Source organism: Mobula birostris, chromosome 1, assembly GCF_030028105.1.
Source record: "Mobula birostris isolate sMobBir1 chromosome 1, sMobBir1.hap1, whole genome shotgun sequence".
Taxonomy (NCBI): Eukaryota; Metazoa; Chordata; class Chondrichthyes; order Myliobatiformes; family Myliobatidae; genus Mobula; species Mobula birostris.
Genome location: NC_092370.1, coordinates 54,703,412 through 54,728,909, shown reverse-complemented (window position 1 = coordinate 54,728,909; position 25,498 = coordinate 54,703,412). Strand labels below are relative to the sequence as shown.

General features: G+C 40.4%; 2 protein-coding genes across 8 annotated transcripts in view; one reads left to right on the top strand and one right to left on the bottom strand.

The window, feature by feature from the left end:
- The window catches only part of ccdc178 (coiled-coil domain containing 178), a 365,844-nt gene extending 358,766 nt beyond the window's left edge, over positions 1-7,078 (bottom strand). For 6 of the 7 annotated variants that reach the window (XM_072259449.1, XM_072259707.1, XM_072259587.1 and 3 more), the window contains exons 1-2: positions 6,962-7,078; positions 1,305-1,401 (exon numbers count right to left, since the gene is read on the bottom strand). In XM_072259449.1, the coding sequence (XP_072115550.1) occupies positions 1,305-1,347 (43 nt within the window). In that variant the 5' untranslated portion in view covers positions 1,348-1,401; positions 6,962-7,078. Of the gene's footprint in view, positions 1-1,304; positions 1,402-3,881; positions 3,938-6,961 lie in introns of those variants that run through there. The other variant, XM_072259498.1, reaches the window with a different exon arrangement.
- Positions 7,079-7,496: 418 nt separating this feature from the next.
- Positions 7,497-25,498, top strand: part of LOC140188238 (putative Polycomb group protein ASXL3) — a 296,730-nt gene continuing 278,728 nt past the window's right edge. Inside the window, exon 1 of the mRNA XM_072244355.1 lies at positions 7,497-7,554. Coding sequence (XP_072100456.1) covers positions 7,501-7,554 — 54 coding nt within the window. The 5' untranslated portion in view covers positions 7,497-7,500. The remainder of the gene's footprint in view (positions 7,555-25,498) is intronic.

Below are 25,498 nucleotides of genomic sequence, written 5' to 3'. Positions count from 1 at the left end.
AAACAATGCACGAAAAAGAACTAAGTAAGTGAACTGTACACAACAGCTGGCATAGAATTTGAGCCTCACCCTTGCAGATAAGAAGCTCATTTCTATCCAGAACCCAGGATACAAGAGTATGCACTCAGTAGCCGATTTATTAGGTACACCTCTTTAATACAAATATCTAATCAGCCAATCATGTGGCAGCAAATCAATGCATAAAAGTTTGTAGACATGGTCAAGAGGTTCAGTTCTTATTCAGATAAAACATCAGAAAGGGGAAGAAGTGTGACCTAAGGATTTTAGTCTGTGGAATGATTGTTGGTGCCAGACAGGTGGTTTCAGTATCTTAAAAACTGCTGATCTCCTGGGATTTTCACACAACAGACTTTGTATCGCAGCTGAACGGTTCCTTAGCTAGAGCCTTCAGCATCTTGGGCATCAAGGGAGAGAGGAAGATGAGAGCCATCCGCAGTAACACCAATGCGGCAGAGAGGGCCTCAAGATGGCTGTGGCTCAAAAGAGGGGAGCCATGGAGTCATAAGTAGCTAGCCATCTGCACACAAGCTGGGGTCTGGTCAAACCCGGCTGGGTCACCTGGAGGAGGTTATATGACGTTGAAAGACACAAAACACCCGATGATTTCAGGAACATCACTGAAGATGTGTCCAGAAGCATCAATAGATGTATGTACACAGTAGAGTTTACAGAGAAAGGTGCAAAAAACCAAAAAAAAGTCCAGTGAGTGGCAGTTTTGTGGTTGATGAGAGATCAGATGAGACGGTTCGACTGGTTCAAGCAGACAGCAAGTGACAGTAGCTCAAATAATCACACGTTACAACAGTGGTGTGTAGAACAGCATCTCTGTATGCGCAATATGTCGAATCTTCAAGTGGATGAGCTACAGCAGAAGAAGACCATGAACATACACTAAGTGTCCACTTTATTAGGTAGAGGAAGTACCTAACAAATTGGCCAGAGAGTGTATATGAATCAGTGTAATCAGTCTATATGCGTGGATAAATGATGCTTTTGAAAATATATTTTGGCAGAGTTATATCGGAAAAAACAGTGAACATGATAGTTGGACGAAATTGACTTCAGTAATTTGGTTAAAGCATAGACAATGTCCAGGGCCAAACCAGTTCTTGACCCAAGCATCCTTCGTGATCCTCAGCTGAGTTAATAATTCATATAATATGCAGAAAAGAATGAGCCAACCTCTAAATTTGATTATGCCAATCCTTTCCTTTCTGGTCTTCTACCTTGTAAAATTGGTTACTTAAAATTCTGTTCTAATCTGCACAAATTCATGTACTCACTTGTCCTGAAGAGAGGGGGTGAAGAACCAGACGTGGCCAACATTGTACTTCACAGGTGGGAAGAGAAATAATGTCCTTAGAAGCAGATTTCAGGAAGCTATAAGAGGTTAAAAAAAAACACGTCTCAATATAGTAATCTCAGGATTACTCCCAATACCACGTACAGAAGGAGAAGAATGGACAAGTGAATGTGCAGCTGGGCAGATGGTGCAAGGGGGTCAGATTTAGATTTCTGAATTTTGCAACAATTTCTGGAGCAGGTGGGATCTGTACTAATTAGGTTACACTTCATCAGGAGTGAACTGAGCATTATTTCACAAATCCACAAATGATATATGCTTAATCCCACTTACCCTTACTTTACGCCTGTGACTACAAATCCTCAACCCTTCCACTGATGAGAACTGCCTCATAATACCCACTCTGTACAGCTCTGTCCAACTCTCTCATCACTGGACACTGGTGCTGCTCTCTGATGCTTGCTCAGTGGAAGTACAAGCTGGACCAGGCTATATTATTATATTTTTCTTCTTTGTGACTGTTTGTTTTTCTGAAATCATAAGCATGTGTGCTACTTGTGCAGTGTGCTGTTGGTAATGCATTTTGCATCTTGGCCCTGGCAGAACACTGTTTCTTTTGGCTATATTCATTTATGGTTTAATGATAATTAAACTTGAAACTTTATAGACTACTGTCAAATTACTCCTCACCTTTCTCTGCAGAAAATAGTTCCAGTCTCCCTCATTTATCCTTGCAACAGTAGTCTCTTATCCCAGTAACTACTTTAATGGATTTTTGGACCTCTTTCTAATTTCTCCACACCTTTTCCCTAGTGCACTAACCAGAATGGAAAAACATTGCTTCAAATGAAGACAGATCATTATTTTTAAACACATTAAGCACATCCTCCACGCATTTATAGTCTGTACCTCTCTCTGTTAATAAAGACCAAAATTGTGCATGTCTTATTAACTGTTTTCTCATCTTGCCCTTCTACTTCAATGATTAGCAATATACACCTGGACCAGATCTACTCTCATCTGAAAAGATAGAGTCTGATTCAAAAGAGTCAGCATGGTTTTGCATGCGTGTGTGAGCATGGCTTGTTTCGGTGTCGTGCAACTCTATGTATCACACTGTAATTCTTTTGGTGAAAATACTCCCAGAATGCTGTTAGATAGGAAACTCCAGTGTTTCAATCTAACAGCACTAAAGAAATAATTATATACTTTTGAGTTAGAATGTTGCAGAACATAGAGCGGAACATTTAAGTGATACTGTTCCAACACCTGGTTCCCTGGATATCTAGTGATAGAGGTTGATTGCTAGGGAGTTCATGTTGGACCAGTTTTTGGCATGTAATTGCATTGCAACCTGTTCACAGTATACAGTGAAGCTATACAGCATGACAAATAAGAGCAGTAGAAGATTATTTACCTGCTCTAATCTCATATCCCTTAACTTTTTAGGTGCAATGGTGGAGAAAGGAAGACTATTTAGGGTGAAGGATGAAGTGCCAATCAAATAGCCTGCTTTGACTTGGATGGTGCCATGTTTCTCTAGTATTGGTGTAACTACACTCACCACAGCAAATGGAGAATGGACCAACACATTGCTGTCTTAGGCTTTGAAAGGCAGTAGAAATAGTTTGAATTGCTGTGAAGATTCATAGCAACAGTATAAAGGGATCTCAATATTCACGTAGCTGGTAATGTTGAGTTTCTGGTCTTCCCTCATGACACTGGCAAGGAACTCAAAATGAAAACATCACCAAATATCAGGGGTAAGCTATTAGACTAGATCTTGATGGAGATTCATCTATATGTGGAACTGTTGCTTGTCACTTATCAGCCCATGTCTTCATATTGTTTAGATCAGGATGTATGTAACCATAGATCATTTCATTTGTTGGGAATGAAATTGACCACTGTGAAATCATCAGCAACCCCCTCAGATCTGATCTTATGATGATCACTAATAATAATAATAAGCATCCGTTAGTCTTGTGAGACCATGGATTTGTGCCTTGGAAGGTTTCCAGGACATAGGCCTGGGCAAGGTTGTATGGAAGACCAGCAGTTGCCCATGCTGCAAGTCTCCCCTCTCCATGCCACCGATGTTGTCCAAGGGAAGAGCACTAGGGCCGATACAGCTTGGCACCAGTGCTGTCACAGAGAAATGTATGGTTAAGTGCCTTGCTCAAGGGCACAACACACTGCCTCAGCTGAGGCTCGAACTAGCGGCCTTCAGAACACTAGACCAATGCCTTAACCACCCGGCCACGCGCCATAAACCATTCCATTTATGATGATCACTGATGAAGCAGAAAAGAGGGTTCAGCATAAGACACTGCTCTAGAGATCCCTTGGAGCTAGAATGATTCACTCGAAACAAATATTTATCATATTTCTTTCTGTAAGGCAAAACTCCAAATATTGGAGCTTTTTCCCTTTATGTCAGTCGCCATTCTTTGACTCAGAGTTCTTGAAGTCAAATGCTGGCTTGTCAACAATATAATGTTATATAAATGAAAGTTATGTTTCTCATTTTTTCAAAACATTAAAACAAGTTATCTACCTTTTTGTTGAGCATGTAGTCCACTGTCAGATTGACTTAAAAATTGTATCTTTGCCATTCTGTTCAAATGTGAATTTGATTCCTATACAAAAATATCATGTTTTTGTGTAAAAAAAGGTCATTGTACTGAAATTAAAGATCTAATCTGTATATTAACATTTGAACAATGAGAAGATATTGAGAAGGAAGCTATTAACCCCATTGTAAAGCAATCCAATAATCCCAATCTTCCCCAAACGCTAGGAATACTATCTCTTTAAAAGTATTTGTCCAATTCTCTCAGACATTTTTATTGAATTTGCTTCCAACTAAAATACTGTGCAAAAGTCTTGGCACATAGTTATAACTAGAATGTACTATAGCAATTTTATGTATTGCACTGTACTGCTGCTCATGCAAAAAAATAAATTTCATGACATATGGGAGTAATGATAAATCTAATTCCCTCATATAGGTCTATTGTGGACTCCGAGTGAGAAAGGGGCAGGGACATGGTTGGGAAAAGAGGACAGGAGAGGGGAGGGAGCAGGAAGCACCAGAGAGATATTCACTAATGATCAATAAAGCAACTGTTTGTAATCAAATGACCCTGCCTGGTGTCTCAGGGCTGCATGTGTCTGCACCTGCACCATCCTCCCCGCCCTGGGCACTCCTGCACTCCACCTGTATCATACCCCTCCCACAGTGTTCCACCCTCACCATTCCCAACACTTTGCATCCACCAGATTTACAATCTCACTCGGCATTCCACATTGACAAATACAGTGCAAAAGTCCTAGGCACCCATAGTTTATATATGTGTGCCTAAGACTTTGGCACAGTACTCTATCTTTCATTCAGAATACATCAATTCATTGGGAAAAAAGAGCTCCATTTAATAACCACTAGAAAGTTTATCCTTTTGTTGCCGCCAGCAAAACCATTTATGATTTTGCGTAGTGTCATCAAAATCTGAAATTTCTTTGGTCCAGTATTATTTACAGAATTCAAAATCAGAATCAGGTTTATTATCACTGTATTATACGATCTGAAATTTGTTTTGCAGCTACAGCAAGACATAAAATTGCTAGAAATTATAAACTAAGTAAATAGTACACAAAAAATAACGGATAAAGACTGGACTCCAATTTCATTTACATATATTCCTTGATGGCTTAAGACATTGAAACTCAAAACATTGTACAATATATTACAACAGGTATGCTCAGTGCAACACACACAAAATGCTGGAGGAACTCAGCGGCCAGGCAACGTCTATGGAAAAGAGTAAACAGTTGATGTTTTGGGCCAAGACCCTTCATCAGGACTGGAAAGGAAAGAAAGTTGTCAGAGTAAGGAGGTTGGGGGAGGGGAGGAAGAAGTACAAGGTGGCAGGTGATAGGTGAAACCAAGAGAAGAGTAGGGGTTGAAATAAAGAGATGGGAAGTTGATTGCTGAAAGAGATAAAGAGCTGGATGAGGAAAGATCCCTGTGGGAAATGGGGGGTGGGAAAGATGTGCTTGGTGGCGGGTTCCCACCGAAGATGATGGAAGTTATGGAGAACTATGTGCTGGACACAGAGGCTAATGGGTGATAGGCGATCTGTAGGATCACTCCCTATGCAACTCACTTGTTCACTCATCGCTCCCCACTGACGTCCCTCCTGGTAGTTATCCTTGTAAGTGGAGTAAGTACCAGAGCTGTCCCTACACCTCCTCCATCACAACCAATCGGGGCTTTAAGCAGTCCTTCCAGGTGAGGCGACACATTCACCTGCGACTCTCTTGGAGTTATCTGTCGTATCCAATGCTTCCAGTGCAGCCTCTTAGTGAGACCCAATGTAGATTGGGAGACTGCTTCGCTGCACACCTTCACTCCATCTGCTGCAAAAACTGGATTCTCCCGGTGGCGACCTATTTCAGTTCTACTTTCCATTCCCATTCCAACATGTCAGTCCATGGCCTCCTCTACTGCCACAATGAGGCCACACTCAGGTTGGAGGAGCATCACCTCATATTCCATCTGAGAAGCCTCCAACCTGATGGCATGAATATCAATTTCTCGAACTTCTGGTAATTACCCCCACCTCCTCCTCACCTTCACCATTCCTCATTCCTATTTCCCCCCCTCACCTTATCTCCTTAACTACCCATCACCTCTCTCTCTGGTGCTCCTTCCCCTTCCCACCTTCAATGGTCTTCTGACCTCTCCTATCAGATTCTCCCTTCTCCAGCCCTTTATCTCTTTTACCAATCAACTTCCCAGCTCTTTGCTTCACCCCTCAACTGCCACCTTGTATATAAATCAGGTGATTTCCTGACAGACATTCTTTCAGAAATGGTATTATCATTGCGCATCTTTTTTTAAAACCTTCTCTAAATATTCTCTTTCCTGATTATGTTGATGCACTCAAAACATCTTGAAAACTGATATAACATCCCCATTGGGCCTGGCACTGGCCTGTCTCCAGTGACTCTGACACCCCGGCCCTTGAGGATTCAAAGTGACAGTGGTACCTTGAATCCAGTCTTTATGAACACACATAATGAACATTATAACCTCAGTGCAAACAGCAGAAGGGGGATATAAGCTGTCTCTCCACATGTCCTATCAAGCACCAGCTGCCTCATCTGTGGTAAAATCTAAGGTTCATCAGTCACCTCAGAACCCACAAAACTGAAATGGAAGAAAGTCATCCACAGTCCTGTGGAAGGACCCAAGTATTAAACTGTAAGCAAAGATACATTGTTTTCATCAATCATAAAGTTACTAATAATTCTATAAGCAAGTGAAAAGAACCCTCTTTACCTAATGATAGTGACGGGAAAATTATTTCTCCATATAGTATAAAGGAAAAACTAGATAACAAAACAAGGAACAAAATGATATTCTGAACAAGTTGAATACAAGGTTGTACGTGGAGGTTTCAATGAAACACAAACATTGACCTGATGGCTCTATTGTGTTGTATCTGCAGTGCTGAATCTAAGCAATAATCAGAGAAATTTTATCCGCTCTATGCTTAATATATATAATCTCTTGGGGCGGGGAGCAAAACGTAATTTTATAAATATATTCCATCAAATTTCTCTGATACTCACAACGCACTTCCCGAGACTGTACCCCACAGCCAGTCAATCAGTGCAGCAACTGCTGAGTGTTAGCGTCTCGCTCCGGGACCGTCCCCAGTTACCAAGCAGCACCTGTAACCACGGCAACAGCGCATCCAACACCTGGACACAGCTCCTACCATCGGTGCCGAAACAATTAAACATTTCCAGCGAAGTTGCAGCCTTCCGAGCGTGAAAATGATCCATTTCCCGAAAAAAAATCTTTGCTATATATATAAAAACAAATCATTCCGCTGTAGACGTTATGTCTCGTTGGAATATCGCGAGATGTGAGAAAGGGAAGCGGGGTAAGGAATGGGTGAATTAACGGCGCCAGGGATGCCGGGTATTGTATTGTTTTGGACTGAGGGGAGGAGGGGATGGAAGAGCTGTCAGCTGGAGGGTGCAGGCGGGGGAGCTGTCTACTGTATGTTGTTTGCTAGTGTAGTCCTTTGCTGGTTGTCTATCCCGTTTTCCATTCATCCCCAAAATAAACAATTACATATTCTGAGTGAAAAAGGAAAAAAAGAATGAAAGACAAAAGGAAAAAGAAGGACCGCACTTGGGCTGAGGCGGCCCGTTTGGTATGCCTTTTTTTTCTTCTTTTATTTTTAATCAAATCCAGGTCAGGTCAGAGCCCAGCGGATACAGCAACTGCTGTTGTCTGCCTAGGGCTTTGTTTACTGAGTATGCATCAACGAAACTGAGCTCTTGTTTCGTAAAGTTTCCTTAAGGTGATGCAGAGTCTCTGACTAATTTTAAGCTATCTTCCTAGATCACAGTGATATAATAGGAGTTTGTGTTGTGAAACAAAATCGCATACAATAAATTATTAGCCCTCTCAAAAGCTTGCACCGTTTCCACTTGATTAAAGTGTTAATCGACATACAATTTAGCTAGTAAGGACAGATTTTCCTGAAACTAAGATAATGTGTAAAAGCAAATATTGTGTATGATACGAATGTCCTCCTAGCATAGTGCCACACAAAAACACACATTTTCTACTATCACTTGATGCTGCCTCACTACCATGTTTACATCTCAGTAACTAAGGAACGGAGCAGTGGGAATAAAGTTCTAAATTCAGAGTTTGATAAAGATAGAAACAAATTTAATTTAATTCATCGGATATTCAGCCACTAATTAACTTGCATTCCCCTGTAACTATTCTCAGTAGCTACCTTGCCTTTCAGCACAGAGATGATAAGCCATAAAATGGTAGTCTAATTTTGAAATATTATAAAGAACGTTAAATTATAAAGATTAGCATTAGAAGAGAAGAAGTCCCGATTGGGAAGGAAACACCCAATATGGGTAGATTAGAGAAAGTGTTCTCTACCTATGACTGCCTTATGTCTGATCAACCACTATTCTATAGCCAAAACCGAAAAAAATACGATTCACAAACCCCCGCAGCACCTTTTTTATGTTTTTTTTCAAACATAACTGTAGTTGTCTTGTATATTTGTTGTATATATGTCCTTTCTTTCCCCTTTCACTGTTGCAGATATAGTAAAGTGATTGGATTGGATTTGTAAAGACTAAAGCAGCAAAGTAACATTTCATTTCATATTCTGCAACTTTAGTGTCTGCTTTTATATTTGGTAATTTCCAAGTAAAGCTCTGTAATTAATATGCAATATTTTTGAGACGGAATGTAGCAAATCAACATATTTTAATTTACAGATGAAGTGTGAAAGCTTGAAGGGTGGCAGACTCTTTCCGAGATGATGTGGATGACTCCCTTTATTTAGAATGCATTGCTCAAATCACTTTATATATTACTTGAGGAACAGCTCCAGTGGAATGGAATTTGATATATTTATGTGCGTTTATACGAATCATCAAATTAGAAGTTTAAAAGTGATTTGTAAGAATTTACTTGGAATTCCTTTACTAAGTGTTAAAAATTACTTTGGTGCTATAGAAAAAATATTGAGACTGGGAGGAGAGCATGTGAGACCATTGTGAATGATATATGAGCAAGCACCATAGATTGAGAATTACACTGGCAACAAAGGGAGACCCTTCACAGAAAACGGACAATGGAAGAAAGAGGTCAAGGTTTTCATTCTTTTGAGTTTTTTTAAAATTTGAAATTCAAATGTGTTAAACACATCATTTGGGGTGTAAATTATATTTTCTTTTGCTGTCAAATGGCTGCAAAGTCAAAAGGCTTTTCTGTGCATTTCTGAGTCTTCCCACTCACATGTGTGAATGCATTACAGTCACGAAACAACTGTGGGCTCAATTGGAGCTGAATTGTTCCAAAGGAGTATCCCTTGGAAAATTAACTATTGTTTTCATTGGTGTGATAATTTAAGATCCTCAAAATCTTAATTGTTTTACAGTTTCATAGGCTAAAAGATCTGTTATTAGTGTTGTTCAGCATCTGGCCTGCTTGTAATTTAAGTATATTCTCCTTTCTCATTATTGATATTCAAAATATATAGTATGTCAATATATGGCCTGTGTACTCTGTAAGGTTTTGTAATATGTGCAAATAGTGTTTGTATGCTATAACTTCAGAAGAAAGATTTGTTTAATTTTATTTGTGTGATAGTTGTTAGTGATATTACATTAATGTCCAACTTTGGCTTTAAAAATATTCAGACAATGGTGAGATAATGCTACGTATTTTGTAGTGTGTTGGACAAAGGCATTATGGAATTTGATTAAGAAGTGTTGAAGAGCTGGTAATATATTTTCAAATTGTGGTGGGTGGTATGTGACTTGGAAGGGATATTGTAAACCATGGTATTCCCAGATTTTCTCTGGGAGTTGCGATGTCATAAAAGTGGATTGCTGTTGTAACAGTGCATTTTGATGGAGTGAAAATACTTAGGATGATTTGATAATCCAGTCAAGTTAGCTGCATTGTCCTGCAGGCCTCACTGAGTCATACAGTGCAGAAATAGGCACTTCACCCATTGTCTACTTTGATCCTCAAGTACCTATCTTTACTCATTCCATTTACCAGTTCTTGAAACACACATCAAAGTTGCTGGTGAACGCAGCAGGCCAGGCAGCATCTCTAGGAAGAGGTACAGTCGACGTTTCAGGCCAAGACTCTTCCTGAAACGTCGACTGTACCTCTTCCTAGAGATGCTGCCTGGCCTGCGCGTTCACCGGCAACTTTGATGTGTGTTGTTTGAATTTCCAGCATCTGCAGAATTCCTGTTGTTTACCAGTTCTTGATCTGGGTTTTTTTATTATATCTTGGCCACTCAGTGACTCACTAGATATTTAAATGTCGTGAGAGTCTCTACCTCCACCACTGAGGCAATGTGTTCCAGATTCCAACTACCCTTCGGGTGATTTTTGTTTTTCCTTTCAGATCCACTCTAAACATCTTACCACTTGCCCTAAATCATTTGGACACCTCTGCCAAGAGGAAAAGTTCTATTACCTACCTGACCTGGGGCTTTCATAATTCTATGTACTTCTCACAGGCATAAACAACCTTTCGTCCTCCTATTACAAGGCAATTATAGAGCCTTGGATCTCTTTGGGCTCAAACCTTTTGGACCAGTCTCAGTTTCTCACGTGTGACCTCTGCAAACACATTATGGAAGTTTGAGTAGATTGTACTAACTGCATTACTCTTATCAGTGCAGTATATTAACCTCTTAAACGTACAATCAAATTTGTTAGACAGAATCTCCCGCTGACAAACCTAAATCTTTCATTATTCCCTGCTTTTCCAAGTGTTCCAACCACAGATGTTTGATGTACTGGCATAAAAATATTATAGAACTTTATCGTCCCACTCCTTGAAAGTTTCAATTCCACTAGCCTCATCCTTAGCGAATACAAATGAACAGTGTTCATTTAAGATTTTACCCACATCTTCTGATTCCACATACGGTTTGCCAGGTTGGTCCCTGATGGGCATTATCCTTTGCCTGCTGACCCTCATGTTATACTTACATAATGCTTTAATATTTTCCTTCATCTTTTCTGCCAGTAGTATTTCATATACCATTTTGTCCTCCTAATTTCTTTTTCATCTACTGACATATTCTCTAGAATATCTCCTTTTTCGGTTCTTCATACCTGTTGTGTATTTCCTTTATTGCTCTATCCAGCCTGTAGTATCTCATAATATCCCAAGTTCATAATACCTATGAACTTGCTGCTCTTTTCATTCATAAGAAACATTTTGGCTCTGAGCTCTAGGTATTTAGCCTTTAAATGACTCCAACTACAAACGGTAGATATAGACTTTATTTCAAGTAGTTGCCCCCCCAGCCTACTTATAATACTGAACTTGCCATCTAACCACCCTAGCATGTTAAATTCCAACCTGTATTTAACCTTTTCCATAAGTGTCTTGAACTGAGTTATGGTTGTCATTTGTAATATCTTTCTCATTTGCCTGACTACTGTCTCCAAGAGAGAATCCAGTAATAGCCCTTCTCCAGTAGGTCTATCTATGTACTTGCTCAAAATGCTCTCCTGGATGTATTTTTTAAAAAAATACACCCCTCTAAACCTTTCAAAGTAAGATGATCCCAATTAATACGAAAGAAATTGTTTAAAAAAACTACCTCTCTAACTCTATTACTTGTTATACCGCTCTGATTTTCCTGCAAATATGCTTCTCATCTCCTGTTGATTGTTAGGAGCATGTAATATGCCCAGAAAAGGGATCAAATAGGGATCCACCCATTGGCTTCATTGGATGAGCCATCTTGGATAACCTTTCATTATTCAGTACTGGAGTCCTTATTCAATAATGCAGTGCTATCTCTTTTTGATTCTCCAAACCCTTGAAGATTCCCATATCCAAAGTTGTTGAGTTACCCATCCTCTCTTCCTTTCAACCCCTCTGTGACAGCAACAATATTGTAATCCCATGTTCTGATAAATGCTCCAAATCTATCTACCTTATTAGTCAGACTCCATGCATTAAAGTAGATGCAGTTTAGCCTTGCTCTCCTTCTGTGTGGTTATCATGCATGTGTCTCCTCTGCCATCTGGACTGACATAGTTTTTGTACAGTCATTGTATCATACAGCGCAGAAATGGGTCCTTCAGCCAACCATGTTCCTGCTGATCATAGCATTTATCAGTATTTGTCCCACTTACCCCCATTTGGTCCATCGACCTGTGTGACTTGGTAATTCACAGAACATAGTACAGTATAGCACAGGAACAGGCCCTTTGGCCCATAATGTTGTGCCGAACCAATTAGTAATCAAATAGTCAACTAAATTAATCCCTTTGCCTGCACAAAGTCCACGCTCTTCCATTTTCCTCATATTCATGTGCCTATCTAAACGTCTCTTAAAAGTTCCTAATGTATCTTCCCCACCTCCTCCCCAGGCAGTGCATTCCAGCTACCCACCACTCTGTATATAAAAAAAACTTGCCTCTCACATCTCCTTTGAAATTACCCCCTCTCACTTTGAATATATTCCCTCTGGTGTTAGACATTTCAACTCTGGGGGAAAAGATACTGTTTTTTTACTCTATCTATGCCTCTCATAATCTCATAAACCTCTATCACATCTCCTGTCAGCCTCCACTGCTCCAGAGAAAACAACCCTAGTTTTTCCAACCTCTCATTATGGCACATGCACTCTAAACCAGACAGCATTCTGGTAAACCCATTTGCACCTTCTTTAACCCTCGACATGCTTCCCATAATGGGGTGACCAGAACGGTTTGAATACTCCATTTGTAGTCTAACTAGTTTTATAAAGGTGCAACATAACTTCCTGACTTTTGAATTCAATGCTTGGTCTAATAAAGCAAGCATGTCTTATGTTTCTTAACCAGTGTATCAACTTGTGTAGCCACTTTTAGTGAGCAATAAACTTGGACCCCCAAGATCCCTTCACTCATCCATACTGTTAAGGGTCTTAACCGTGCACTGTGTCTTCACATTTGACCTACGAAAGTGCAACACCACACTCCATCTGCCATTTGTCAGCCCATATGTGCAACTGATCTATATCTGCTTTATTTTTTGCCAGTCTTCTGTGCAATGCACACCACTAGCAATCTTCATACCATCTGCAAATTTATGAGCCCACCCATCTACATTTTCATCCAGGTCATTGATGTACATCATAAACAGCAAAGATTCCAGTATAGATCCCTTCAGAACACCACTAATCACAGACCACCAATAAGTCCCTTTAACCACTACCCTCTGCCTTCTGTAAGTAAGCTAGTTCTGAATCCAGACAGCCAATTCACTATTAATCTTATGCATTTTAATCTTCTGAATGAGCCTCCCATGAGGGACCTTGTCAGACGCATTACTACAATAACCACAGCTTTGCCTCCATTAATCACCCTCATCATCTTGTGAAAAAATTCAATCAAGTTAGTAAAACAAATACCATACTGCGTCCTCATAATTAGGCTATGGGTTTCCAAATGTTCATAAATCCTATCCCTAACAATTCTCTCCTGTAATTTCCGTGCCGTTAATGTGTAACTCTCTGGTAAACAGTTTCTGGGATTATCCCTTGTTCCCTTCTTGAATAATGCGACATTAGCTACTTGCCAGTCCTCTAGGATCTAGCCTCTGGCTAGCGAAGATACAAAGATATTGAGCAAAACCCCAGCAGTCTTTTCTCTTACCTTTCTCAGTAACCATGGTTGTATACCATCAGGCCTTAGGGACTTATCCACCTCATTGCTATTTAAGAGACCTAACACTACCTTCTCCTTTACTCTGAAATTCCTGAGCATATTGATACACTTGGCACTGATCTCCATATCCTCCATGTGCGTCTCTGGTAAATACTGATGTAAAGTACTCATTAAGAACCTCATCCACATCCTCCACATTGAAACAAATTCTCCCCCCCCCCCCCCCCGGCCCATCCTTGAGTAATCCAACCATCTCCTTAGTTATCCTCTTGCTCCTAATGCATGTATAGAATGCCTTGGGATTCTCTTTAATCCTACTTGCCAAAAATGTTTCATGCCCCCCTCCCCCTGGCTTTCCTATTTCCCTTCCTGAGTTCTTTCCTGGTGAAGGGAATTCAGGTGTGTTTACATGCTGCTTAAATGTTGTCAGAAATCTGACTCCATCACTTCTTCAGGAGACAAATTCCAGATTCTAGCCACTCTCTGTGTGGGGGAAATAATCAGAGCCCTTCTAAACTTCCTAGCTCTCATCTTATACATAATTTCTCTTGTTTTAGTTATACTTACCAAGGAGAAAATATTTGTACATTGTCTATTTCCGTCATATTTTTGTATAGATTTGTCAGGTGACCCCTTAATATTCCTCAGTAAAGCGAAACCAGATCCAATTTATCCAGTTTCTTTTCGCTGAAGACGTGCTCCAATCCAGGCAATATCCTGGTGGCTCTCCATTGCACATTGCTAATGCAATTACTTCCTTTCCACAGTGTGGCAACCAGAACTGCATACAACACTCCAGGTCTAATCAGTGTTTTACAGTGCATCACTGCTCTGAACTGTGTGCTATGGCTGTTGAAGGCAAACATCCCAAATGCCTTTTTCACTACTCTATTTATCTCTGTCATTTTAGAACCTATGGACTTGTACCCAAAGTTTATTCTGTTCATCAGCACTGCCTGGGACTCTGCTGTTCCCTGTACATGTCCTACCCTTGTTTGACTTTCCAAAATGCAGCACTTTTCAGAATGCAATCCTATCTGCCATCTTTCCAGCTCATCAATATCATGCTATGGCATCAGACCATCCACTTTGCTATTGTTGGATTCTGATATTTTTGATCCAAGGTTCAAATCAAGAAAGAGGCATAAAGCTGTTTGCTTCACTATCGTTTTATTAAACATTAGTAAGAAAAATAAAATTAGAACAACAGGAATTCTGCAGATGCTGGAAATTCAAGCAACACACATCAAAGTTGCTGGTGAATGCAGCAGGCCGGGCAGCATCTCTAGGAAGAGGTGCAGTCGACGTCAGGAGCATGAACATCGACTTCTCTAACTTCTGCTAATGCCTCACCTCCCACTCGTACCCCATCTGTTACTTATTTTTATACACACATTCTTTCTCTCACTCTCCTTTTTCTCCCTCTGTCCCTCTGAATATATCCCTTGCCCATCCTCTGGGTTCCCCCCCCCCCGTCTTTCTTCCCGGACCTCCTGTCCCATGATCCTCTTTTATCCCTTTTGCCTATCACCTGTCCAGCTCTTGGCTCCATCCCTCCTCCTCCTGTCTTCTCCTATCATTTTGGATCTCCTCCTCCCCCTCCAACTTTCAAATCTCTTACTCACTCTTCCTTCAGTTAGTCCTGACGAAGGGTCTCGGCCTGAAACGTCGACTGCACCTCTTCCTGTAGATGCTGCCTGGCCTGCTGCATTCACCAGCAACTTTGATGTGTAAAATAAAATTAGAAATGGGGAATAGCAACAGAAAGTCTTAAGATGGTGGGCCAATCTGATCGGCCCATCTTGTACCATAGAAAAAAGACATTCAATTCAAATTTGTAGATAAGAATTAGCCAATCTGATTTTGCAATACCAAAGCACTTTCCTGAATAATACAAAGAACTATAACCACTAGGGGGCCCAATGAACTTGTTACATCCACCTGTTAGGGTGCATTCTCCAGATACCTTATAAGGTAACCGTAGCCTTCAGCCAGGAGGAGATGTCATTAGGTGATTCCCAACCTTCACAGAGTGTTTAGACCCTTAACCACGACCCTCTCCAGTTGGTGGGCCGGCAGTGGTGGCCAATTCACTGCGCGTCTGTTCTTGGCTTCCAGCTTCCCTCCTCTCGCCTACTCCAAATCCAACAAGAGGCTCGTTCTGCTTCTTCCCCCATCCTACAAGCTGCTTGTTTTTTCCCTTTCGTCCAGGCCCAGAGCTGACAACAGCCACCATGCTGATTTGGCTGGGAAACCTCTGCAGCTGATCTCCACAGGGAACAACTATGCCTGCCATCCCTTGTCTTTGCACTCCTGCTCTAAAGGCTGGTACTTCAAGGCCATTCTCTTGTGGGCCTCTTCTCATCCCTCCTCCCACGGCACAGTCAGCTCAACCAGAATTATTTTCCTGTCTTCAGTATGCTGTGACCATGAGAAGACAGACTGAAAAATTTCATGTAGATAGATAATTGTAAGCAGGCATAAAAATAGATAAACTGCAAAGAAAGTAACAATTATATAGTCTAATCCAAAATTCTCTCCTTTGATTCTAAATCACACATTTAGAATCATTACAGTACATCTGAAAATTCAGAGGCAGAAAAAATTATGGTATCTACATGAAGTATAAAATATTCAAAAAATTACCAAGGTTATGGAAATATCAAAGGGTATTCATAGGATTATGTTATTGTTAGATAGGTTAGTAGGCATACTTACGGGAGTTTCAACTACTCCACTTATGATCGCTTTTGTACTAGCAAAAAAGATGTAAATTATGGTAAAGCATATCAGGACAATTATTGTAACTTGTAATAGTGAGTAAATCCAGCTTCCTATGCTTAAATGAACCCAATCAAACAGATCCCATCCATAAGACTGATGTATTTTAGCTGTTTCTGTACACATATGATCGCCAAATCAGTTGTCCTCAGACTCATCAGTTACAACACTTCTTGCACATACTTCCATCTTAACTGCGAAGAGAAAATCTAAAACCATACGATTTTGAAGAGCCTTCTTACGTACTGCAACTATTTCTGTTGTTACTTTTCCCAAGACATCAGCAGTGTGATTGCTTACCCTTTCTAAAACTGCAGCATCATTTTTCATCTCTTATTCTCCTTACAACACCATAAAATGGGAATAAAATTGATGAAAAACGAATTCCTTCTGAAATGACTTGTTTACTTCTTGACTCGGGAGGTAAAGATAAAGACTGTGTGTGTCTCATGGCAGAGAAATCCTACCCAAAATAACAAGATCCAAAAGCAATTACGTGGAAGTGAGTTGTAGGCTCCATTTCTGCCACATAAAGTATATATTGTTCCCTGAATGTAGACCACTTCTTATTACTCGTCAGGAGGTGTTGAATTGTAATATTTTTCTGATGGATATTCTCAATGAGAATTTCAGAGTCGTTGTCCCACCTCGGACAATGTAAAACATCATTGCATAAATTATGCCCAACTGAAATGGTACCTTCTAATCTCAAGCAAAAGATAGCTTTTATAGTGAATGCATGAAAAGATTTAACGATTTTGTCATGAACATTAGGTGCACTTATCGAGATAAGACAGATATCAGGATAAGACAAGAGTAGGATCAAATATGATATGATTCCCTAATTCATGCTGATTATACTTACATAAATGATCTAGTCCACACAGTAGGTGGGGTCATAATCATTGTACATTTATGTCTCCCTTGGAAATAATAAATCATGGGAGTAATGTCAATATCGCCATTGCTGGATTGTGATAATGAACTTTGCTTAAAAAGGAGGGTATATGTTTCAGTAAGAGATTTGTTAAGGTTCCCCATGTAAATCTCCTTCAGATAGTAAGGAGGCGTGGGATCCAAGGAGACCTTGCTTTATGGATCTAGAATTGGGTGATTGTAGATAATTTGTATTCTGCATGGAGGTCAGTGACCGGTGGTGTTCCGCAGGGATCTGTTCTGGGACGACTCTTTGTGATTTTTATTAATGACCTGGTTGAAGAAGTAGAAGGGTGGGTTAGTAAGTTTGCTGATGCCACAAGTTGGGGGTGTTGTGGCTAGTCTGGACAGTTGTCAGAGGAGGCAGAACTGGGCTGAGAAGTAGCAGGTGGACTTCAACCCAGATAAGTGTGAAGTTGTTCATTTTGGTAGAAACAATTTGAAGACAAAATATAATATAAATGGTAAGACTCCTGGCAGTGTGGAGGATCTTGGGGATCTATAGGACACTCTAAGCTGCTGCACAGGTTGACAGTGTTGTTAGGAAGGCGTAGTGTGTTGGCATTCATCAACCATGGGATTGAGTTCAAGAGCCGTGAGGTCATGTGACAGCTGTATAAGACCTTGGTCAGACCCCACTTGGAGTACTGTGTTCAGTTCTGGTCACCTCACTACAGGAAGGATGTGGTTACTATAGAGAGAGTGCAGAGGAGATTTACCAGGATATTGCCTGGATTGGAGGGTGGACCTTATGAGAATAGGTTGAGTGTATTTGGCCTTTTCTCCTTGGAGCGATGGAGGATGAGAGGTGACCTGATAGAGCTGCATAAGATGATGGGGGGGTAAACTGATCGTGTGCATAGTCAGATGCTTTTTCCCAGGGCTGAAATGGCCAACACAAGGGGCATAGTTTTAAGGTGCTTGGAAGTAGGTACTGAGGGGATGTCAGGGGTAAGTTTTTCACACAGAGAGTGGTGGGTCTGTGGAATGGGCTGCCAGCCACGGTGGTGGAAGCAGATACAATAGTCTTTTAAGAGCCTCTTAGATAAGTACAAGGAGCTTAGAAAAATGGAGGGCTATGCGCTAGGGAAATTCTAGGCAGTTTCTAGAGTAGGTTACACAGTCAGCACAACATTGTGGGCCAAAGAGCCTGTAATGTGCTGTAAATTTCTATGTTCTGTGTTAGTTTATGTTATGTTTGTTCTGGATCTACATGCATGTTTCATTGGTGAATATTAGAAGCGTACAGTATATATGGAAATACCCAACAGTTAGAAACATAGACAGCATCAGCAAATTCATGTGATACTCACAAGTGTACCTTAATTCATTTTAATTGGCACGTTGTGAGTAGTAGCAATTGGCAAAAATGTAACAACAAATAATGTTAGAATAAACTTCATAATGTCCAGTAGCTGTCAACTCTGAAGTCTTCTGGCTGGTTAGTGATTTGCTCAGTGTAGCCCAGCACTGAGTCAGAGGTTACCATCACATTAACCACAGCACTTGTTCTCATTCGATACCACTTTATTTCACTGGCAGTGGTACGTGTGTATCCACTTTTACCTTCTATTCTCACTGCCGAAGTAGTAATTAACAGCACTTGGTAAGATCTTCCCATCGAGCTCCTAGTGGTTCTTTATGACTCATGTCATATATCCATGCTGCATCACTGTTTAACTTCCCAGCATTCTCCATCCAGAACTACTTTTCCTGGTTAGAGCACTGAGCTTGCTTGCATCTCTGGAATATCTTGTGATATAGAGTAAACTCCGTTTCCATAATTTCATTTGTCAGGTTCACTGCAAACATTCTTAGTTCTTCTTTCAATTCTTTGACATTTTAACTTCCTTTACTTCTTTATTTCTTCCCATGCTGCCCTTTCTGCAATTCCATCCACGAGTGCATTTCCATGGCTTTCTATCATAGTATTCTTCTGCTGTCAATTGTGTGACATATGTGAATCTTGTACTAGTTGACTATTCTAGTCTGGGGTTCCAACAGCCATAAGAAATCCCCTTTGTTTCCATGTTTCCAAAAGCATAAATAAGACCAAAAACATATCAATAATCAGTGTAAATATCTGCTGATCTTTCTTCTACCATCTTACAAACTTCAGTCAGAACTTTCGGTTCTGCCTGTTGCACAGTACCAGGAGCATGCTTCTTAATGCCAGCATTTAAGTTTCAGAAACAGTGACTCATCCAGCCACTCAAATTTCTTTCTCAATTATTGAGGTTCTGGAAACATAGAAACCTAGAAACATAGAAAACCTACAGCACAATACAGGCCCTTCAGCCCACAATACTGTGCCAAACATGTACTTACTTTGGAAATTACTTAGGGTTACCCATAGCCCTATATTTTTCTAAGCTCCATGTACCTATCCAGGAGTCCCTTAAAAGACCTGTTGGTGTACAGAATCATATCTCTGGCAGCATAATAACCAACAGGACGCTGTTGGTCTCCATGTTCTTGAGTTAAGACTGTCATTATAAACTTCTCATTGACATACAGGGTACCTGTATCAGGGATTCCTAATACATGTGCATAATACCATGTTGTCTTTAAAGTTTGAAATGCTTTCAATTGTTATTCATTGAGTCACAGAGTCATCTCTGCGCTTACTATCCTTCAGCAGATTATTGAGAGGTTGGACAATTTCAGCATATGAATTAACCCAGAAATGAAAGTGGCTTTGCTGACTTAATGGCTTTTGCACGATTCTCAGTGATTTCCACTTACCTTGGGAAATTTTCTGTCCCAAGTTAATTACTACCTCTAGTTGCAATTGTATCTTGCTTTGTGACCTTTGGAGGATAGATAATCGAACTAATAAATTACATCATGTTCATGCTAGTCTGTAGCTTTGGATGCAATCAGGACATAAGACCATAAAATATAGGAACAGAATTAGGCAACAAATTCCATAGATTTACCACTCTCTGGCTAAAGAAATTCCTCCTTATCTCCATTCTAAGATGACACCCCTTTATTCTGAGGCTGCGTCCTCTGGTCTTCGACTCCCCCAACATAGAAAACATCCTCTCCACAACCATTCTATTGAGGCCTTTCAACATTCGATGGGTTTCAATGAGGTCGCTCCTCAACCTTCTGAATTCCACTGAGTACAGGCTTAGAACCATTAAACGCCCTCATACTATATGACAAGCCTTTCAATCCCAGAATAATTTCCATGAACCTTCTGTGAACATTCTCCAGTGTCAGCACATCCTTTCTGAGATAAGGGACCCAAAACTGCTCTTAATACTCCAAGTGAGGCCTCACCAGTGCTTTATAAACCCTCAACATTACATCCTTGCTTTTATATTCTAGTCCTTTTGAAATGAATGCTAACATCAGAATCAGGTTTATTATCACCGACATGTGTTGTGAAATTTGTCAATTTAGCAGCAGTAGTACAATGTAATACATGATAATATATAAAGGGGAAAAATAAATCAATCAATCAATTAATGTAAGTATATGTATGTATATTAAGTAGATTATAATAGTGCAAAAACATCAGTAATATATTTTTTAGAAGTGAAGTAGTGTTCATGGGTTCAATGCCCTTGACATTGTCATATAATGTAAAAAGAATGCTCCCAGCACGGACCATTGTGGAAAACCACCGGTCACCGGCAGCCAACCAGAAAAGGCTCCCTTTATTCCCACTTTTTTCCTCCTGCTAATCAACTAATGCTTTATTCATGCTAGTATCTTTCCTGTAATACCATGAGCTCTTGTTAAGCAGCCTTATTTGTGGCACCTTGTCAAGGCTCTTCGGAAAATCGAAGTACATGACATCCACCAATACTTCTTTGTCTATCCTGCTTATTATTTCTTAAAATAATTCCAACAGATCTATCAGGCAAGATTATCATGTGCCTCCAAGTACCCTGAAACCACATGCTTAACAATTGATTCCAACATCATCCCAACTACCGAGTTCAAACTAACTGGCCTATAATTTACTATCTTCTGCCTCTCTCCCTTTTTGGGGAGTGGGGTGACATTTGCAATTTTTCAGTCTTCCAGAACCATTCCAGAATTTAGTGATTTTTGAAAGATCATTACTAATCCCTTCAGCCACCTCTTTCAGAACTCTGGGGTGTAGACCATCTGGTCCAGGTGTCTTCTCTACTTTCAGACCTTTCAGTTTCCCAAGAACCTTCTCCATAGTAATGGCATTTTCACACACTTTTACCCCCTAACACTTTCAAACTTCTGGCATACTGCTAGTGTTTTCCACAGTGAAGCTTGATGCAAAATACTTATTCAGTTCATCCGCCATTTCTATGTTCCCCAGTACTACCTCTCCAACAGCATTTTCCAATGGTCTGATAATCCACTTTCACTTCTCTTTTACAGGGTATGCTTCTGGAGAAACTTTTGGTAACTTCTTTAATATTATTGGCTACCTTACCTTCTTTAATATTATTGGCTACCTTACCTTCATATTCCATCTTTTCCTTCTTAATGACTTTTTTTAGTTGCCTTCTGTTGGTTTTTAGAAGCCTCCCAATCCTCTAACTTGCCACTAATTTGTGCTTCATTGTATGCCCTTTCTTTGGTTTTTATGTTGGTTTTAACTTCTCTTGTTAGCCACGGTTGTGTTATTGTTCCTTCAGAATACTTCTTCCTCTTTGGGATGTATATATCCTGTGCGTTCAAATTGCTTCCGGAAATTCCAGACGTTACTACTCCTGTCGCCATCACTGTCAGGGATCTTTTCCAATCAATTTTGGCCAGTTTCTCTTTTATGTCTCTAATTCCCTTTACTCCACTATAAATAGCTCTATAAATAGCACTATCATAGCTCTATTCGCAATGATTTAACACCTTCCAACCCTATGTCACTTTTTTCCAATGATTTGATTTCATTTTTTAGCAACAGAACCACGCCACCCACTCTGCCTAACTGCCTGTCCTTTCAATACAATGTTTATCCTTGGATGTTAAGCTCCGAGCTACAGTATAATCTTCTTTCAGCCACAATTCAGTGATGCCTACATCATCATACGTGCCAATCTGTAACAGTGCAACAAGTTCATCCACCTTGTTCCATATACTGTGCACATTCAAATTGACACCTTCAGTAAGCCAGCTACTTCATCCTCAGCCCTATCACTCCAGTTCCTATCCCCTTGTTAAAACTCTTCCAAACTGTAGCAAACTTGCCTGCAAAGATATTGGCCCCCCTGAGATTCAGGTGTAACCCATCCCTTCTGTACAGGTCATACTTTCCCCAGAAGAGATCCAGATGAGCCATAATCCTGCCCCCTGCACCGGTTTCTCAGCCACACACTCACCTGCTAATTTATCCTATTCCTCACCCTCACTAGTGCCTGGCGCAATCTGCAATCCAGGGATTACTACCCTGGAGGCCCTTTTTTTTTTCAGCTTTCTACCTAGCTCCCTAAAATCTCTCTTCAGGACCTCCTCACCTTTTCTACCTATGTCATTGGTGCCAATATGTACTATGACTTCTGGCTGCTCACCCTCCCCCTTTAGAATGCCATGGACCTGATCTGAGACATCCCTGACCATGGCACTTGGGTGGCAACTCTCCATCACATCCACAGAAACTTGTCTCTGTTCCTCTGATTATCACATCTCCTGTCACCACTGCAGTCCTTCTCGCCTCTCTTTTCTGAGCTGCAGCACTAGACTCAGTGCCAGTCACTGTAGCTCCCCCTGTTAGTCAATCCCCCTCAACAGTATCTAAAGTGGTATACATATTATTGAGTGGTCCGGCCACAGGGGCACTCTGCATTTCTCTTCCTTCTCCTGCCACTCACCCGGTTACCCAGGCTCCTGCAACTTACAGGTGACTACCTCCCTGTACCTCCTATCTATCTCCTCCTCATTCCCCTGTAGAAGCCAAAGGTTATTGAGCTGCAGCTCCAGTTACTTAATATGTTCTGTGAGGAGCTGCAGCTCAGTTCACCTGGTGCAGATGTGGTTATCCCAAAACTCCCACATCTCCTACATAGCACAAAACACTGCCCTGGAGCCATTCTCACTGCACTACTATGCCCTAATAGACTAGAATGAAGAAATAAGAACAAAAAGAGGAAATTACAGATACTTAACCTCGCCCAAACCTGATTAGCCAAAGCCACTCCAAACACTGGCCCTCTTACAGTAATGGCCGCTCCGCTTGTGCTGGCATTATTTTTATTCACCCTTTGTAATGAATCCCACTTGGTGGCTAGTTGCAGTCCAACTCTGGAAAAACTGATGCAACTTTCTGCCTTTTTAATCTTGAGTGCAGACCTGATTGAAAAGATAGCTCTGTTCATGTACTCCCGCTTGGTGAATAGTCGCAATCCAACTCCGAAAAACTTGCCGTGAAGTTCTGCATTTTTAATCTTAAGTGCAGACTTGATTGAAAAGGTGGCTGTGTTCACATACACCCACTGGGTGAATGGTCGCAGTTCAACATCATCCATATATGGTATGGTAGTCGAATCAATAGCTGGTAAGTCTCTCAGATGCTGTTTCAAAGCCATGTGATAGACGTGGGACTGTTGTGGAGCTTTTGTGGTAGCCTCATCCACCACTATCATTGACCATCAGCTATGAAAGCCAACCACAGTTGACATTTGAACACAAGTGGTACAGACCAGTTAGTGAATGTAAACAACTTGTGTGATTGCTTCAAGGCATTGAACATAGTTAATAGATCTGCCACATGAGGGATTAGCTTGTCAATACATCGATTAACAATTCAGTGATCCAGTGTCAGTCTCCTTTCATAGGTTCCATCTTCAGTTTTGTGTGTCTTCACTCCCTCGGTCTTTATTATGACAGCTGCCAATCCTATTCTTTCATCACTGTCATCCTGGTTTAAGCCGCTAGAGGCCGCTGTAGAGTCCATGTCATGTCCATCCTGTAATTTCTCAGAGTTCAGATGGTGGCTGTGTCTCAGAGGACTGCTCGATGTAGGGGGAGTTTCCTAAGGAGAAGCATCAGGAAAAAGTTTCACTGGCAGAAACTGCCACTTGAGGTTCCTGCTCGGGTTTTTGATATTGCTTCAATGTGCTTCTTTAACTCCATACAGTGCATTTTGATTCAATTACACTTATCATGTTTTTTAATTACAGAAATTTAACACAGAAATTTGCTGTTTAGACTTTTTACTGTCTGTCATATATTTTTGTAGTTTATTTCATGTTTCACTTTTCTTTCCATATTGATCAGTAAACATCTTTGGTCACCCCGTTAACTTTTTCATTCTCTCACACGTTCGATCAAACTGACCACGCACTTGTATCCTTAACTCACACAAACCAGTTTTTTTTTCCCCTTTTTTCTCAGGAATTCTCTGGATCATATGACATCTTAATAAGGTTAACACTGGTATTTTTCATTCAGATTTTTTCATTAACATTATCAAACTGAGATGTTTTATTCAGGTAAGAGCTCGGTTTCACAACTTTGGCCATTGGCTTAATTCAATTTTGTGTAATACTTGATTTGTATGTACTTTTTATTACTTTGACGAAAATACAATATTATATCCCAATATTGCAACTATATCCCTTTGGCTTGTACGAATTTAAATATTTCTCTGTACCCCACTGGCTTTAATCGGAACACGATTATTAATTTCAGTGCTGGTCTTTTATACAGATCACTTTTTAAAAATAGCAACATATTTCCTCGCTTCTACACTTCCATTCCGTCAAATGATATATTGAAGCAGAACTAAGTGGTTCTCTCAGACAATCTGGAAGTAGAGAGAGCTCTAACCTCTTTTTAAGTTCAGTGGTGAAAATTTCCACTTTTTCTGAGATTCTTCTGAATCCTTAAATCTTCATAACCGTCCTTGTCAACTATGCCAAAATGTTGGATTCTGGTGTGTTTTGATACAAGGATCTATTGGAAGTCAAGAAAGAGGCATAAAATCTGTTGCTTCACAATCTTTTTATTAAGTGTTAATGGAACAAAGAGAATTGGAAACGAGTAGCAAGAGAGTAGTAAGGAAAGGAAAAGAAGAAATAAAGAACAGAAAAAGACTGAAGATGGAGGGCCAATGTGCTCAGCCATCTTACACCATGGATAAGAGACATTCCATTCAAGTTTCTACGTCAGAGTTAACGAATCAGATAGCCCCTTTTCTAATAATGTGATACCAAAGAAGCTTCCAGAATAATACAAAGAACTGTAACCAGTAGGAGGCAAACTAAACAA